At 45.9% G+C, this 17,438-nt stretch overlaps 1 protein-coding gene and 1 long non-coding RNA gene across 6 annotated transcripts; one reads left to right on the top strand and one right to left on the bottom strand.

The window, feature by feature from the left end:
• Positions 1-140: 140 nt before the first annotated feature.
• On the bottom strand, positions 141-16,112 carry ENTPD6 (ectonucleoside triphosphate diphosphohydrolase 6). Of its 5 annotated transcripts, none has more exons than XM_040611990.1 (14): positions 16,055-16,112; positions 13,918-14,258; positions 12,476-12,552; positions 11,531-11,674; positions 10,304-10,379; positions 8,721-8,756; positions 7,474-7,562; positions 6,063-6,142; positions 5,071-5,135; positions 4,610-4,711; positions 3,999-4,139; positions 2,943-2,999; positions 1,791-1,903; positions 141-1,551 (listed from the first exon to the last, which is right to left on the bottom strand). In XM_040611990.1, the coding sequence occupies exons 2-14, from the start codon at positions 14,174-14,176 to the stop codon at positions 1,462-1,464; spliced, it is 1,329 nt and encodes a 442-aa protein (XP_040467924.1). In that variant the 5' UTR covers positions 14,177-14,258; positions 16,055-16,112; the 3' UTR covers positions 141-1,461. The 5 variants fall into 5 exon arrangements, with proteins under 5 accessions (XP_040467924.1, XP_040467926.1, XP_040467923.1 ...); XM_040611992.1 differs by lacking the exon at positions 16,055-16,112 and adding an exon at positions 15,992-16,010; XM_040611989.1 differs by lacking the exon at positions 16,055-16,112 and adding an exon at positions 15,570-15,959.
• Positions 16,113-16,254: 142 nt separating this feature from the next.
• Positions 16,255-17,123, top strand: LOC121096217. Its single transcript, XR_005830398.1, has 2 exons — positions 16,255-16,608; positions 16,746-17,123. It is a non-coding gene; the product is annotated as an uncharacterized LOC121096217 (long non-coding RNA).
• The last annotated feature ends 315 nt before the right edge of the window (positions 17,124-17,438 follow it).

Genomic DNA, 17,438 nt, shown 5'->3' with positions numbered 1-17,438 from the left:
GGGGACTGGGATGGCTGGAGGGGACAGGGACGACGCGGGGGGAACTGCGATGGCAGGAGGGGACAGGGATGGCATCAGGGCACTCATTCCTCAACCCTGCAGGCTCTGGCGTTAGAAGGCACACCACCTCCACCACCACATTTTCATTTTCAGTCGGAGTTTTATTGCCAGTACAGTGGGGTTCAAGCACCCCCAGTACACTCGGCCGCAGAGGCAGCAGCACCGTGCGCCACTGCAGCACCTCGTGCTGCCCCAGGGAAAGGGGACAGCTGTGGCCATGAGCCCATGAGCAGAGACAGGCGCTGCTGGCTCGCCGGGGTCTCTTCTGCACCCCCAAAAGACCACGGGGGTCTGCTCTGAACATCCACACAAACACTACACAATTCCACAGTTAGATTACAAACAGTGCAGCACACCCCCTCCAGTTCCTGCTGCCTGCGAGGTTGCTCCCATCCAGTGTACAGGGCACTGCTGGAGTGGTGCATTGCAGCTGCCCTGCCACGGCTCAGTGCAACCACAACATTCATTTATCCCAGTGAGATGCGTCTGCAGGAAGCGGCACCCAAACCACCACGTACATGCAATTCATCCTGGGCCCTGCACCAACCTTGCCAAGACAAAAGCACCTGTGAGGTCCAATAAGCCATGCACAGGGTTTATTTTCATGGCTGCATCTTGTTCACCAACCTTAATCCTGACCAGCTCTACAACTATCAAACCCACCATCAGCCCTGTACCCAACTCCTGAGCCTGGCTCATCCAGATCCAGCAAATCCCATTTTGTCTTCCAGCGTCCATCTTCCAACAGCCCCGGAAGCCACATGAGGCAGCAGGCTTTAACCCTGCCGGCCACAGAGGCTCTGGCTCTCAGTCCATATCAGATTCCAGAGTGCTCCTGTGCTTTTGTTTCAGCAACTGGAAAGCACGGCCCAGACTTCCACACTGCATTTCAAAGCTGCTGCCTGTCGGCATCTTTGCACACACACACAAGTTCACCTTCAACCACGGAAGTAGTAAAATAAAAATCATCACTGAAAAATGCTGACAAACAGGAAAAAACACCTGAAATCAGGACGGCAAAGAGTTCCTTCTGGCGTGAACATTTCCTACAGTGACTTCAGCACAGTACAAGCACATAGTACAGGCATATTCCAAAATGGTGCATTTTTCTCATAAAGATCATAGATGTCCTACAGAGTCTTGGTTTTCCTTCAGCAATGATCAAGTTTTACATCAAGTTGACTGCAGATGCTGTCAAATCAAGGCTTATTCTTTAGACACTGCACTCTGCACTGTCAAAAAGAACTAGTCATGGAGGGAACTGGCAGGGGGTGGGAGGAAAGGGGCATAGTTTATGATGACCACCCAAGGGTCTCTGGAAGCCAAAAGCAGGCCCTTCAGGAGATTCTCCAAGTTGGGCTTCCAAAAACTGAGATTCCCGAAAGTCGCCTCCAAGAAGCTTCAGTAGTGCAGCCTATTGAGTGAGTCGATGTAATGAAAAGTGGCTCCCAACGCCCAGCTCGTTTCAACATTGTCAATCTTCCGGGCAAGCTGCAGGAGGGGAGAAAGCCCAAACCCAAACAAAAAAGTTAAACCACAATTCTTTGGGAGAAGGAGAAGCATGCAAGTGCAGAAGGTTATCGCCACCATGGGGACAGTGTCCCTTCACCCCCAGTCACAGAGCAAGTGCTGTAGCAAGAAGGCAAATCAAGGACCAAGCTACTCGTGTGGCAACTACCGCCTTGGCACCCTCCTGCACACTTTTCCCAGCAATCCACTCTGTGGATCACCTTAAAGACTTGGCTCTTCGGGAAGCCCAGCTCTTGCAGGAGGAAGGTGATGTACGTGAGATCCATGCAGAGAAACGGGCTGCTTCCAGGGCTGATTTCCATGGTCTTGCATACTAAGGAGAAAGACAACAGTGTCTGAATGCACACTGTGAGCTCAGGCCTAGCATCAGCCCTGCTTTGAAAAACCTCAGCTGAATCCATAAAACACCCCCTGTTAGCTGAGTTGTGCAGTGATGGAACCTGCGACGATGCAGTTGAAATGACATGCACACATCAGCAGAAGCACAAAAGCTTTGTCATATTGGAAGGAAGATCAAGGCTTTCTGTCTCTCCCCTAGGACAGCTCAGTTTCTGCTATCTCTCCAGGAAAGGATGAAAAGGGCCTCAAACTTTTCTTCTATCTACTTTAAGCCTTTAAACATCTGAGCGACCTCAGGTATGTTATGTTTCTTGAGCTTAAGCACTCAAGAGATGTTGACAAAACCAAAGGGAAAAAAAACCCAGACAGACAAAAGAAAAGACAAAACCAAAATAAACCCCACTTCCCTTCTCAGAACAAGTTACACAAATGGTAGTCCAGAGAGCAGAACTGCAACAATTGTTCAGTCATTCAGAAAGTTTACCAAAAGTGACTTACCATGTCAGTTTGATCAAAGTCTCAGTTTGTGGTATTAAGAAAAGAATGTTTACATTTGTAAATCTGCATAGGCAGTTCTCTCTACAGCTGATGAAGCGACAAGCTACAAACCGTTTTTGCCCCTTTTCAGATTAAGCATATGAACAAATCTTGAGACAAAAGGAAAAATTAAACCAGATTAGAACAGGTTATGCTAACAGGATGGGAATCCCCCACATCTATTTTGAAAGCATGATTTCAAGACAGCTGTTAACTGGGAAGTTTATTAGTAATTCTTGAGAGAGTTTTGAAATACAAGTATTATATGTCTTACGTGGGCTGCAAAAGCAAGAATTAATACAAAAATGGTTGAGATTTTCAGAAACAAGCATAAGTGCTGGTGAGATGCTATGGAGACAGGAGCTCAATATTTACTTAAAACAAAAAAAAAAATCAGGCTTCTTAGCATGTCACACATTTGCCACCTGAGTATGAATTTACACACAATTGCTAGCATGTGTTTGTATTTTACTTACCGTATTTAGCTGCAATTTCAAAATCACTGACAGTTAAGCTTCCTCCCTTCTCTTTATCTAAAAGAAAAAAACCCGTGGTCTTTATTTTTTTGTATAAAGGCAATTGCAGATTCAAGTCATAAAAGTTGGAAATCAAACCCTGAGTCATTGAAATCAATGACAAAACTCACACTTGCTTTAAAGGTAAAAGAACCTTTGAGAGATTCTTAATGTAGATTTAAAAGCTTTGTTTTATGAAGAACTTTTAGCTTCGTTTCCTAAAGAAACATATTTTACAGACTCTCTCACCTTGTCCCCACATTTGTGCTGCCCTGCCCTGTGATATCTGAACACAGTTAACACCTTTGCCCAGAACTGACAGGGCAGTGGTGCTCTGCAACATACTAAATCTGAAATTCTTTATAAAACAAAGTGGCTGAGGACAGGGCTATGTTTGTCCACACTAGCTTGAGAAGTCATCATCTGCTTTCTACCACTGACCACCACAGCCTTCTATACACCAGCATACCACTGGAAGAGATGGGATGTATTCTGAATACATGTGGAATTATCCGAAAATGTTCATTGCATCTAAATACAATTGGTGAAGTGAAACACACAGCCCAAGATCACTTTACTGCCCAATAACTTTTGTTTACCATTATGAGGACTTTTTTTCTATTTTGGATTGTAGAGTTAATCAGACAACAATGATTTCTGAAATGCAGTTTGTTTAAAAATCATTACCAGAAGTTGCCCAAGAAATCTGTTTATCATTATGAGAGCTTTTTTTCTATTTTGGGCTTTAGAGTTCATCAGACAACAACAATTTCTGAAATGCAGACAGCTTGTTTAAAAACTGTTACCAGAAGCTGCAGGTTCTATTCCACAGCCCCAGTCCCTTCTCCTACAGAAATTAAATAGTATTCAATATCCAGCCGAGACCAATGCTGCGCAGCAGTGTAACACAAGACCAAGTTCCATGACAGCTTAGCAAAGCATTGTGACATGTATAAGCATAACTATTTCTTCCATAACTTGTCATTTAAAATGAAATGAAGCCAGGAGCAACCGTACCTATGAGACCAACCTCTGCTGCACGGTCATAGTAGTAGGAGAAAGTGTAAAAATCCAAGTCTTTCACTTCCTCAGCTTTATGCACTTTTTTGTAGAGCATCTTTGCCACTTTATTAGAACAAGACTCATACAGAGGCTCACCTAAAAGGAGGCAAAGAAAGCCAGCATATTATAGGCAGAGTTACGTATGCATGCAATTTGTTTAGGACCTGCCAGGGAGCAGGCTCTCTTTTGCACAAACTTCGTAAGGTCTTCACAGAGAACTGAAATCTGCATTTTCTTCCAATGGCAACGCCTACCATCCTCAGGCTGGGGCTAAGTACACAATAGATCAGAGATGGACCACATCATTTGAGGCAAAAGGATTCTGAAAGCCCTGTTGAGCGATTGCTCAACTCCATCTGCATTACTACTGGCAGCTTTACTGACTGGACAGACACACCACAACAGCATAAGAGGAAAGAGCTGCAGAACTGCTTTAACAGTGCATCAAGAGGAGCCAGACAGAAGAGTAAACAGAGAATCTAGTGCCTTTGCAAGAGGCTGACAGTATATTATTTACTCTGTACTAGCATGCTGGCCTAGATAGGAAGTGTGATAAATCACTGTACCTGCCTTCTGTCCTTTAATTTTGTACACTATCTCAGCATGTTGCCATTCAGATTTGAAGCCAGGTGGCAAACAAGGGCTGATCAATTCCTCTCCTTCTCCTACTGCCAAAGTAAAACAAAGCTACATTAGGGAAAAACATAAGGAGTTAATTTCAGATCCCTCACCCCCAGCCCTTCTCCATATTGTCCCACAGCCTCAGCAAGGCACCTCCAAGCCCCAGTCACAGCTCAGATGTCCCACACACCACCACCCCCAAGGCTGGCAAGAATCCAGGTCTCCTGGGATCTAGCAGTGTCACCTCCTGCATTCATCTCAAGCGCACCCAGCCATGGTGACAGGGTTCCACATACCACTCGGGAACCTTGAGCCCAGCGTGAAGGGGGCAGACAACTCCTCCCCCCACAACAGGGCTACGTACCCCATGCTCAGAGCCAAGACTTGAGGAGTGCCCATAACTTACAGGGTTTTCCCTCAACTCCTCCTAAAATGGCAAGCCTTGCCGACATCAGCCCAAGTCCCAGGTAACTGCAAAGGGATAACAAAGCCTCTGTGAACATCAAACATCCTTCCTCTGATGCTGCGCTGACAACTTCACTGGGACATGCCAGTCTCCTCTACATGTTCCCAGTGAAATGGCTCGAGTCAGCAGCTAACGCAGAGAAGGGGAACACTGTGACAACCCACACTCATGTTACCCTTACCTAGAAGGATAATCTGTCTTTGAAAAAGCACAGGCAACAGCTGTCAACGGTAGCCTGGCTCCTGAAGAACTGGGAATGCTGAAGTGACTCCTCTAATGTTTCTCCTACTCTCCTCAAAGGCAGCACAGCCTCTAGCATACAGAATTTACTCTTTCTGAGCCCAAATACACCCCACAGCATACGTAGGTGGGAAGAAGCTGCTTCCCTCTGCCCAAAACACTGGGAGTGGGGAAAGACAGTGAGAAGGAAGGAATGGAAAAGACAAAGTGCTACGAACAGACTGCAACTCCCACTCTCCATCCTTCCGCGCTGCTCGGTGGTGAGAAGGTAGAAGAGTTGGGAGTGAAGCTGAGCCTGGGAAGAAGGGAGAGATGCAGGGAAAGCGGCTTTGATTTTGTTCTTATTTCTCATTATCCTACTGTTTAATTGGCAATTGATTAAATTAACTTCTCTAAGTCAAGTCTGTTTTACCCATGTCAGTAACTGGTGACCTCCCTGTCCTTATCTTGACTCACAAGCTCTTTGTTGTATTTTCTTCCCCCTGACCTGTTGATGGAAGGGGAGCAATAGAGTGGCTTGGTGGGCACCTGGCACGCAGCCACCAAAGTTAATCCACCATAACATGGCTCAGGTTTCTCTGCTTCTTCCCAGCACTCATTCGCCAGGACCTCACTCCAGCGAAACACCTGGCTCTCACTGGCTTCATAGAAAGCTTCTACATGTACAATGGGCCCTCTTTCCCACAGCTAACCTGTACGAATACAGCTTGTAGGTGGTGTTAAACATCTGAAATGAAGTTGTATGGCCAGCTGGTGATGTCTGGAGAGTTGCCTGGAGAGAGAAAAAGACGTCACCGCAAGGTTTCTGCCAGCAGCAGCAAACATCAACAACACGATCTTCCAAAACATTAGGAAAAATGTGAAACAACCCTTGCAAGTTTCAGAGAGAGATGATGAATTTGCGAGTATCTGGATTGGACTGCTGATACACAAGACAACCACAAGACATGGGGCTAAAATAGTGTCTTCACATGACAGACTCTAAACTGGTTACATTTCTATTTTTATCCAACCAAACTGGTGTATAAAAGAGTTATTCTAATTAAAAAGGAATCCTTATTCCAGCTCTTAACTGCTTTTGTCAAGAAGCTACAGCAACTGCCTTGTCACATGATTCCCACTAGGGAAAACTGTGTGCAAAATAATATGAAAGCCAGGCACGCATTAACTTCCTACTCAAGTGAATTCAGCTGTGAACTTCTACAAGCCAGAGGAAAAGCACATCACTGTGCTTGCCAAGGAACAAAGGACCAGCCTGTGGCGTGAAAGGGTAATTATCTAAACCACTTTGCAGCCTCTTCCCCAAGTGCACCAGCACAGCTCTCCTGTTTGTGGGGAGCAAAGCTCGGGCAATGAAGCTATTCATGCTGCTCGTATCTTAAAACCATCTCCAAGTACAGAATTTCCACATCCTGGACCCTTCACATCCCCTGTCATTCTGCTGTTAAAGAGCATGAAGTCTTGCTTAGCCCAGGCTGGGAGACTAGATACAGCATCCCCACCTGCTGCTTTTTGTGCAGCTTTACTATGAACAGGATCTCTGCTTGGGCCAGAGCCTTATGACCACATCCACACGGCTTCCAGCTCACACCACCTATAAAAATGCCACAACAGGAAGCTGAAATGACAAACATCATCATGTACTTTTTACTGCATAATAACAGTTGCTCCTTAGAAAACATTCATTTGCAACTGAGTGAACTCAGGAAAACCATAAACAAGGATTGAGAAGGCATCTGTGTTCTTAAACCCAATAAAGGCCAAACGTTGGACCTGAACTCATCAACAGCATTGTCTTTGAGTTCTTCATTATAAGCAGCACAGACTGAGAGTCAATGATTAAGATGCTCAGGCAAACGCTGCATTTCTGCCCAAGATTTTCACCACATGCACCACCGACCCATGCAGCTGGAGTAAGAGGACTCACAGAGCTGTGAGTGCCTCCATGGTTGACTACAACAAGGCAGATGTGACCAGGTGAACTGGGTTTTTCTGTCAGAAGCATGGGCTCTTGTCACACTGACATGTTTTCAACGGAAACAAATATGAGCAGTTAGAAATTTCTGCACCAGCATTTCCCAACAGTGTGCATGTTTGCATTACCTCGGTGCGTGGAAGGAAGGTGATCTGTGTTGATCCACCACCCAAATCAAGCATCCCTACACTTCTCTTCTGCGGATCATCTAGGCTACCTGAAATGTGTGACAGAACAGAGAAAGCCACGGTGGGCACCGTGAGAAACTGGCTAGGAACAAAACCAGCAGTAAAGAAAGAGGACAATCTAGCTCCATTTGTCAGCTGCCAGCCAGCACTAAACTATACCATTATCTACTGGACGCTTATTTTGGCTTTATCAGGGTGACCTGAAAATCTTCAAGTGACAGTTTCTCTTATTTCTCTGGTGGCTGTTCATGCCCTAATTACAGCAGCTTTGTTTATTAGGATTCCTAAACATTTTTCAGGGGATGCAAGGAACCTTTTGCAAACTCTACTCTGGTAACCACTTTGTAACACAGAGGAATGTGGTTTTCTTGGCCGCCGTTCCCTGGTACCTTAGTGTTATTTTGCAGATTCCTATGGCCAGTGGGGTGACAGACTGAAAAGAGCTGGCCTAAGATACTCTGCTCTCTTGGAATTCTTCCTGCTGCCAGCCCAGACCTCTCTTCTCATTTAAACACAGTTCTTCTTAGATCCTTCAAACACACTTTCCTGACAAAGACTACTGTGTACCAAGTACCTCAGTATACCTCATGATTGCTGATGTCTGAAGATCTCTAACCCTTCTGGTATTTCCTGTGAGCATAAAAAGCTTTAGAGCACTTGCCATATTGCTCCACACACACCGTGAGCTGACCAGAGCATGCAGACAGTACACTGCTTTACTTATTGTCAGAGGGCTTCAGCTTAGTTTTTTCCTCACTCTTCAGCTACCCTTTTCTAACTCAGCAGCGTAAACATTTGTGGTATTTCTATGTTACAAATCTGTAAGGAAGTAGCACAGCACTTTCTTTCACTCCGTGCAGCTGCCAAGCATATCTAGAATACCCAGATTAAAAATTTAGCCAGAGCTAGCGGCAGACTCTAAAAAGGAATAAAATGCTCTGGTAGCCTACAGTGAATTGGAAGAAAGGCTACATTAAACATCTAGGAAAAGTGATTAAACTCCGCACTCTGTCAAGTAAATGGCCGAAACCCTAATGACTTAAATAGGCCAGGCCAAAAACTTATTGCCAGATCTTTCTTTCTCCCACTCCACCCCAACGCACGAACAAATCCCATGCAGGGGCAAAAAAAAGCATGAATTTCACAGTGTTGGTCATATCTTTATGCACATGCTCATGTACACATACCTGTTAAAAAATTTATTGTGATCCAGGCTGAAATACCTAAAAAGGAAAAGATTCAGGAGATGTGCTGTTAGATCATACCACTTCATTTTATCTAACAACAGTAACAAATAAGGTGAGCCGTATTACAAGATCTTCCTGCTTTAAGCATTTTTAAGTTTTCGCATACAGTTTAACTGCACTGTCAACAAAATAATCAGCAAACCAGACCTTGTCATCCAACAACAGAGACAGACACCAGAGACCATATGCCAGCAGCTCCCTTGTCCCCCTTTCACAAATGGAGGACTTCTAATAAAAAGTCTCCAAAGGCTGTCTAGCTGGGACCTAAGCAAGAAGGACCTTCAAGAAAGCTGAACAGGACTGGCTCACTGAGCTCCCTGACCCACCTTGCCCCAAAGCTAGTGTTTCCACAACTGTCAGCAGCTGTCAAAAACCAAGATTAGACGGACCTTCTATACCAGAGCTTATGTGGTATTTGGAAGAGAAGCCCTGTATATGAAATGCCTGCAGAACTCTGTATTTTACAGGTCAAAAACTTAGGTGAGAAGTCACAAAGGTTTCAGTCCTTAGCTAAAAGACAAGGAAATGACTGACACTCACATTGTTCATTTTCTAGGAAAATATCCACTGGTAGGCTTTTGTTTGATGTCAGACACTCGACTTTCCTTTTGAATACTTAGAATTTTCATCTTTTCAGTGTTCCAATTTTTCCTGTTTTCCTCTAAGTATTTTTGTGTGCCGTACTGTTTCAGTCCTCTTCTTGATTTATAAACCTTTTCTCCCTAAATTAGATGAATTAGTGGGCCTTATTTTAACAAACCCAAATATTTATCCATGTGGTTAAAGCTCAAGGCATGCTAGGGAACATGGCCCAGTTCAACCCTTGGCTGACCCAAGGCTGTCACTACTATTAATGATTTTAAAACAACAACAACAAAAAAGAAGAATTACAATGTCTTTCTTCCATTAAGCAGTAAAAAAGAAACTCATGAACAGCTCCAGCTTTTTTAAAGTTTGTTTTCTAAATGGATTTAAAGCATGTTTCAACATACAGTTACTTAGGATTTAGACGCTCCTTCTAATTATTTTAGATCAAGACCGATTCTGGGTTCTGTCTTCAGCATTTTTTGATAAGCATCAACTTACTTCAGCATGTACTTCCCTCTCTATAAAACGTTTTTTCAAACCGAATTCACAATCACACTTATTAGATCATTTATAATTAATATTATGACCAAATACTTCCAGAAAACTCTGACTAGCATTATCAAGAGCACAGTAGGCAAAACCAGTCCTCAACAAGCAGATATTCAGAAGCCTTTTCCAAAAGCGCTGACTGCACAGTGGCTTCCTGATGATCCCAGAGGAACTGCCTGGCACTCAGAGCCTTAAAAATCAGGACAGAGTTCAGGAGTACAAATTGGAAAACGTAGCACAAGATCTCTTTGGCAGGCACTGCCTGAGGCAGCACAAGAGCTGTGTCAAACCTGCTGCTTGTGGGTTCCCACTATGGAAGTGGGGACTTGTCACAGTGCAGCAGGAATCTCCACGAGTGCAGGAAGGCTCTCCGCAGGTTAGCTTACCTTCATCGGTTCCATTCATTATTGACACGCAGTTGTCCCGCACAAAGAAGGGGGAGGCCTGAAAAATCTCCTTCACCTGTAGTTCGCATAAAAGCTACACTCAGAGAAATTTTTTCAGTTGGGAAGCAAGATTTTTTAAAAACTCCGAATTCACACAACTGCTCCTCTTCTTGGGCCAGATCCTGACTGCCACTCACCACTTTGTTTGAAGTTCAAGAGCCCAACAAACATCAGCCTGCGCTCTGCTATAAAAGGTCAGCAATTCCCACACCGGCTGTGCAGTTTGGTCCAGAGGCAGGGATGGATGTGTGGGTTTTCAAGCATGAAGACTGCTCAGAAATGCCTTTAACAAGGGATGGACATGGACAGGGAAGGGAACCCAGAACACTTTGCTGCAGCTGGCGAGCCATAGGGTATTATATATGCATGAGAGAAGCAGAAGATGGACACCCTGGCTTTCATGAATCCCCCAGGGAATGGCATTTTTAACAAGAGCACGTTGGCTGTTAACGGTCCTTTACACTACATCCCAATGAGGTAGCAAAGCCCAAGGCTTCCAGAGTCCTCTAAAATAAAAACTGCAGCACTTCCAGCTGAAATGCAGTGTGGAAAAGAGCAGGCCTGCTTGCAGGCAGCAGAGAACAATACAGACATTGGTTTCAACCACGCCACATTTCTTCCTTCCAATTACTGCCTAGAAAGAGTACTTACTGCACACTTAATAAACTTTTCCCACAGCCATAAGGTCTAGAACATAGTATTTTGGGTTGGTTTTATAATATTTAAAAATATTCAATATATTTAACATGCCCATAAATACAATTTACATTCTAACCAATCAATGTAACGGAGCAACCTTGCAGCATCAGGCTGATAACATGACCAGTCAAAGAGCAGAGAGCCTATAGCAGCATCCTGGTCAAAACCACCAACAAACACGCCCAGTAAGAACAAGCCTGTGGTGTCTGTTAGGAGTATCTCATTACACTTGTTAATGTTATTCATCTCCAGGCTTATCTGGAGCTGTCATCATTCCTCTCTGCTTGTACTCACGCAATTTCTCCCCTCAACCCCACCAGAGATCAAGGTGGCTCTGCAGTGCTTTCAGGGTTAAATGATAGAGCGGCTCATGTACATGAAGATGAAGGACATAAAGATACCTTACACAGAAGGGACCAAATTTTGCTGTAAATTTCTGGAAACAAACTGAAAGACAAGAAATACTACCTTATCCAGCAACTTCTGAGCTTTCTCTCCCGGCAGCAACCGTAGGCCAGCTGTGGCTTTCAGGACCAGAGGAGTAAACTTCCACAGCTCCATCGGAACTTCCCTCTTCGCCACCTCCAGGAGCTCCTTTATTCCCTGGCCACTCTGTGAGCACAGAAAGAACAAAAAAAAAAAAAGGCATCTTAGAAACTCTTTAGATTTGCCTTTCTTGGAAGGGTAAAAGGGTGATGAGAGGTAAGATTCACTGTAAATGTGGAACAGAGACAAATGAGTATCACAATGGCTCTGGAGAAGGTGGAGGACTCCCTATCTCCTACAGCATGAGACCTGGTGGATATAATGGGGATCAGCCAGCAACACGTCAAAACCAAACACAAAGAGTCACTTCGAAAAAGTGACAGAACTCTCTGCCACTGAATGTTTTGGCTACAAATGGTTCAAAAGCCAGTATAATGAATCCTTGGGGGAAAAAGGACTTTGGAACCAGTAAAACACTATGAGCTGGGTGTAAGTCTGGCTCAGGAAGTCTCTAAATCCCCATGAGCCAGAAGGTAAGGGAGACAGAAGTCACTTAGTACTCAGCCTGGGTTTTTATACTATTTTCCTGAGAATACAATTGCAGTCATTTTTGGAGGAGGCTCTGCTCCGATCCAACACAGCTTTTTTGTCATTTTCTTAAGCGCATTGAAATTCTTAAGGCAGAGATAGGAAAAACATCCACTGCGCTTAATTAACAACATCACCAAGCAGAATTAGAAAGAATGTGTTCTGTTCCTTGCTCCTCTGCATGCTGACCAACTTTTACTGTAGTCTTGTATCATTTGGAGACACTTCCCTGAACTGACAGTACAGCATACTATGCCACAGCAAGACATGGTTTGCAGGGCACATGAAAACCAGAAGGACCAGGGGCATGTACTTTTACAGTAACAGAAACAAAATTACCTTTTCAACATCATCAGCATATGCAGATAGACCTGGCTTCAGTGCTTTAAATGTCTCACGGGTTAATTTGGGAGTCTCTGTTCAAAAGCAGTATTCCGCATTAAGTAGTGGTACAAACAATTTTGCATACATAAAAAGAAAACACTTTTACATATTAACATAATTATGTGCTAATGGAATTCAACTGAATTCTCTGTCTAATGAACTACCAACAGCCACCCAACCTTTAACCACAGCCCGTACTATGGAACTAGCTCCTGTGAAAACCATTTTTAAGTATCATAACTGTTTTCCAGGTGCTGCTGTCCACTATATACGTATTTTTCATGCACATCAGACAATCATCAGACGGGTGCAAGCTCTGTTTGAGCCCTTACACCTGCCGTGTGCAGCTTTCCAAACGGCACCGGTAACACCCCACGTTTCAGTGTGCTCTGCTGTGGCTAAACTTGACTCCAGCAAAACACACCAAGTGGAAGCTTCACCACCATTTTCAATGGCAGCAGAGGGGGCCAGACTAAGTAATTTGGAAACCTGCAGTACAGACAGGTCTATGAACCTGCAGGCAAGAGAACGTGAGGTTGACAACACCCTCCTCCTCCTGTACCCAACTACACTCCATAGTTTCCTGCAATATATTCCCAAATTGTGTTTAAAGAGAAGCAGGCAAGGAAGAAGCAAAGATTTGGGAATACACTGAAAGAAGGAAATCAACCGACTGCGTTTTAACACCTTGATAGCTAAGCCTACACTACCTCATTCTGCAAACGTAAGGTGCTCCCCACAGGCTAATCACACCATACACCACACTGCTAATCCTTAAAAGCATCCTCAGATCACCTACTAATATGGGTTCTTTCATCTTGAAGTTTCACAAATAGGAGCGACAACATCTAAACAAATGAAGCTTACAACTCCAGAGGAAAACTGGAGCTTTTCTGTACGCCTGTCTCACTTCTCAGCAATGTATCTGTTCAGGTGGAATACACAGCAACTTTAATCAAACAGTGAAGTTTTGCAATTTAAATCCAACACTGAAGCCAAGGATACGCTATACCAGACTGCAGCTGGGAAGCAGCTCACTGCCAGAAACTAGAGGCAGCCAGCAACCTCTTGGTGAAAATCTGAGGAAATAAGGCAGTTTGAATTTATAATCCTCTCTTCCACCAAACAGTGTGATGAAAAACTGTTTTTCTTCAGGGTATTGTTCTAAAGGTACAGCTGCTATTTAGTTCACATTCTGACATTACAACATTTTCTGCTTGTTGACTGCTTTCATAATTTCATCCAAACCCACATGCCTGAATCATAATACATTTCCGGATGGCTCTCTAGAAAGAGCTGAAGCATGTTGCTTCAAGCAAGCCCTAGAAAAGGATTGTCAATAATCTGCTCCATAAGTTATAGAAGAATTAATCTATCATGCAATGAGCAGGCCATACCTTTAGGCTGCTGTGTAAATTTAAAAATATGGATGCGAGTTCCTGTGCTTCCTGCATCAAACATAATTCCATAAAAGACTGAGAGATCTGTAGTTACTGCCTGATGGTTCAGTTTGTCTCCCTTGCTCTCAGCAACTCCTTCTGTGGCTCCCACCATTGATTTGGAATCCAAGTGCCATTTTATGTACGCAACATAAATAGCTATGCACGCCAAAATCCCAAAAGCAAAGAACCGCTTTGATATCTTCATGGCTTCCATTTGTCAGATGTTTTATTTCTTCCCTTTATCAATTGTTTTATTTCTTGTCCTTCATACACAACCAGTAGCTCCCACATCACTCCTACATCCAACAGGAAAGAAAAGATATGTATTATTTCCTAAACCTCATGAAAGGGTCTGAGTATGATGGTTATTTGATAAGGAGTAAACTTGACTTGAGCATTAGTTAAATACGTAACTGTTAGTTGGTAACTAACCCTGTGGTAAGGAAGTTGAGCATGACAGTCAAATTAAGCAGTAAGTCACTGCAACAAACAGCCTAGTAAAAAAACCTTACACACAGGGGGTGACAGGCTGCTGCTGGAAAGTAAAAGAATTTATGCCTGCAGTTCCTGCAGCATCTGGAGTAAGGCAGATATCAGCTACTGTCTTCAGTGCTCAAATCTATCTCTACTATGCCAGGAAAACCTGCAGTTAAATGCTTACACTTATCCCAGTAGGACAACATAGACTCCTGCATTCAAAAATCTGGGAATCATCTGTGAATCACTTGCAAAACTGGACCTAGCAGCAAAATCCCTCTCTCCTGTGTTGCCTGTCCTAACCATCAAATGCCTTCATAGCTGCTGGATGCCTGCAAGAGTGTACACCACTTTCCCAATGGTTCAGAAGGAACATATCCATCATCCTGCAGCACGTCACAATCTACAGCTAATTTTAAGACATGAAGCTGCAGAAAACTTTTCCCCATTGCTACTGAGGCCTAAGAAGGAACAGAGTAAGAAGAGTTCAGAGAACCTAAATACAGTAACTGAGGTGTGAAGGGACCCATCCAACCTCCTGCCCAAAGCACAGGCAGCTATGGGGACCAGCATGTTGCTCAGGGCTACACGCAGCTGCATCCTGAAAACCTCCCAAGGATGAAGATCGTGCACCCTCTCTGGGCAACCCGAATCATTCGCAGTCGCTGCCGTTAGTTCCCACATGGTGAAGGAGGTCCCAGAAGACTGGACAATGGTGGTTTAGTCAGCGTTTGAAAGGCAAGAGGGAAGAATCAGGAAATTAAGTGTGACACATGCACCCCCAGCTCCAATACCAGGAAAGAAACCACAGCAAAACACAAAGCAAGAAATCTACAAGCACTCACATAACATCATCTAATATGATTAAAAAACAGTATGCAAATTACATATTATCTTTCCTTTTTTGATAGCGCAATGAAGAACAGAAAGCCAACCAATTGATGAAGTTGACTTAAACAAGGTTTTGACACGTGTAACCTCATGCTATGGATTCAGGAGGTGTACGGAAGGCATGAGGGGGAGGAATCTAAATTCAAGGTGATTACAGCGTATCGCCAAGAAAGGGTAAGGCAAAATATTATAAAAGCGGAGGCAAGCAAAACCACAGGCACGGATAGACGAGAACAGACCAGCCCAGGGGAAAGGCACCGTCGGTCGCCATGGCGCAGCGGGGAAGCGGTGGCGCTGCGATGCGAAGCCAGCCCGGGCCCCGGCAGCACGCAGGCGGGCGGCGATGGCCGCTCCAGCGCCCGGTGCCGCAGGCCCGGCAGCACCGCGGGCAGCCAGCAGCGGTCACGGGCAGCAGCCCGGGCCCCGCCAGCCGGAGCGGGCAGCGGCGGCACCGCGGGGGCGGGGAGGCTGGCGGGAGGCGGGGCACGGAGCGGCGCACACGCCGCTACCGCTACCGCCTCCGCCCGAGAAGGGTCGGCACGGCCCCCCCCGCCCCCGCCGGGGCCGCCGAGAGCTGCCGCAAGGGAGGAGCTTCCCTCAGCGCGGCCCAGGGTGGCAGCGGCTCTCGGGCAGGTACCCGCCGCGGCAGCCGGGCCCTCACCCACGGGGGACCCCTCGCCCGCGCCCTCCGCGACTCCCGGCCGGTCCCGCTGCCCGCACTCACTCCACCGCCAGCCCCGCCACGGCCACGCCGCTGCCACGGCCACGCCGCTGCCCCGCCCCGCGGGCTGCCGCCCCTCGCGCTGCGCAGGCGCGGGGCGGGCGGGCGCGGCGGCCCCGCCCCCCAGAGGTGGGGCGTTGTGCCCGCCCCGGGAGCGGGACCGCCGCGGCCTGGTCCCTTCCGTGAGGCGCCGCCCCGGGCCCCACATGGCGGGTTGTTAAGCACGCACACCCAGCGCAAGACCTGCAGAGCCTCTTGGTAGCGCCGACGTGAGGAGAGTGTGCTTAAAAAAGGGCTAAACGCCGCAGAAACAGAGATGTGAGGAAAAGGTGTGAGAGAAGCAGTCCCCCGGGTGAGGGTGGAGGCGCCGGGTCCCGCGGAAGGCAGCCGCAGGGCAGGCCGGGCCTGTGGGAGCGGAGGCCCACTAGCCCTGGGACAAGGCCGCCCCAGAGGTGCCTGCAGCCCTGCTAGGCGCCCTCTGCTCCCCCTGGGAGATCCAGTCCTGGCAAGAGCTCTTCACCTGTGAGTCTGGTCCGGTTCTGAGTCAGAAAGCGCTGGTAGGTGTGAGCAAAGGACACCCTTGGGTAGCTACTTGGGCTTTTTCTCCATACTTGGTGTTCCTCTAGCAGTTTTTCTGCTTGAGTAATTTCCTTGATGGCTCTTCTTCCACCTCCATAAATTTGTCTTTCCCCAGCTAGAATTACTCCTGCAGCAGCTTGCTGCTCCACCCAGTCTGGAAGAATGAGGAGAGGCCCTTTGGGAGAGAGGATGTGTGAGCGAACAGCAGCAAACAAACATGAGGCGTGAAGATAAGAGATGGAGACTGCCTTGCTGTCACTCCTGCAGCTCCGCAGGCATTTGTGCTGACAGACCCCACTGTAGGAATGAGCGCAGAGTTTCTCAGGGTGTCACTTATTCCGGTGACCCTCTCATAGCAGTGTTTGAAAAGTAAATTAGTCATTTTTTCCCATTCCTGCGGATAGCAGGCATTGATGAATTTCAAGTACTGGTTACTGTTCAAATCAGACTCCCTGTTTTCCCCAGGTAAATGAAACTGATCTTTCCAACTATTTTTCTGTTTTAATGTTGTTCAATTATATTTAAAAGAAATCACACTGTTAATGGGAGAATACTGCAAAGGAAGATGAAGGCACAAAGACTTCAAATCTTTAAGATCTGTGGCTCCCTCATGACATGATTGCAACAGAATCTATATTTAGCATCTAGGTCTCCTAGTCTGTAAGCGAGACCCTGGCACTTAGTGTGGTTTCTCCACAGAAACCTGTCTGAGTCTGCAAGCAGCTTGGAAAAAAACAGCTGAGAGTGCTCTGGTAATTCTGTAGGTGTTAATCCCAAAATATCTGCTGTAGCACTCCTGTTGGTCACA

This window comes from Falco naumanni, chromosome 12 (genome assembly GCF_017639655.2).
Source record: "Falco naumanni isolate bFalNau1 chromosome 12, bFalNau1.pat, whole genome shotgun sequence".
Classification (NCBI taxonomy): domain Eukaryota; kingdom Metazoa; phylum Chordata; class Aves; order Falconiformes; family Falconidae; genus Falco; species Falco naumanni.
This window is presented reverse-complemented; position numbering and strand designations above follow the sequence as displayed.

Coding starts and splice junctions, on each gene's coding strand:
- ENTPD6 (XM_040611990.1), bottom strand. CDS start 14,176: ATGGAAGCCATGAAGATATCAAAGCGGTTCTTTGCTTTTGGGATTTTG. Junction 11,675..12,475: donor ATGCTGATGATGTTGAAAAG/GTAATTTTGTTT, acceptor CTGTGCTCACAG/AGTGGCCAGGGAATAAAGGA. Junction 4,140..4,609: donor AATTAAAGGACAGAAGGCAG/GTACAGTGATTT, acceptor GCCTCCTTTTAG/GTGAGCCTCTGTATGAGTCT.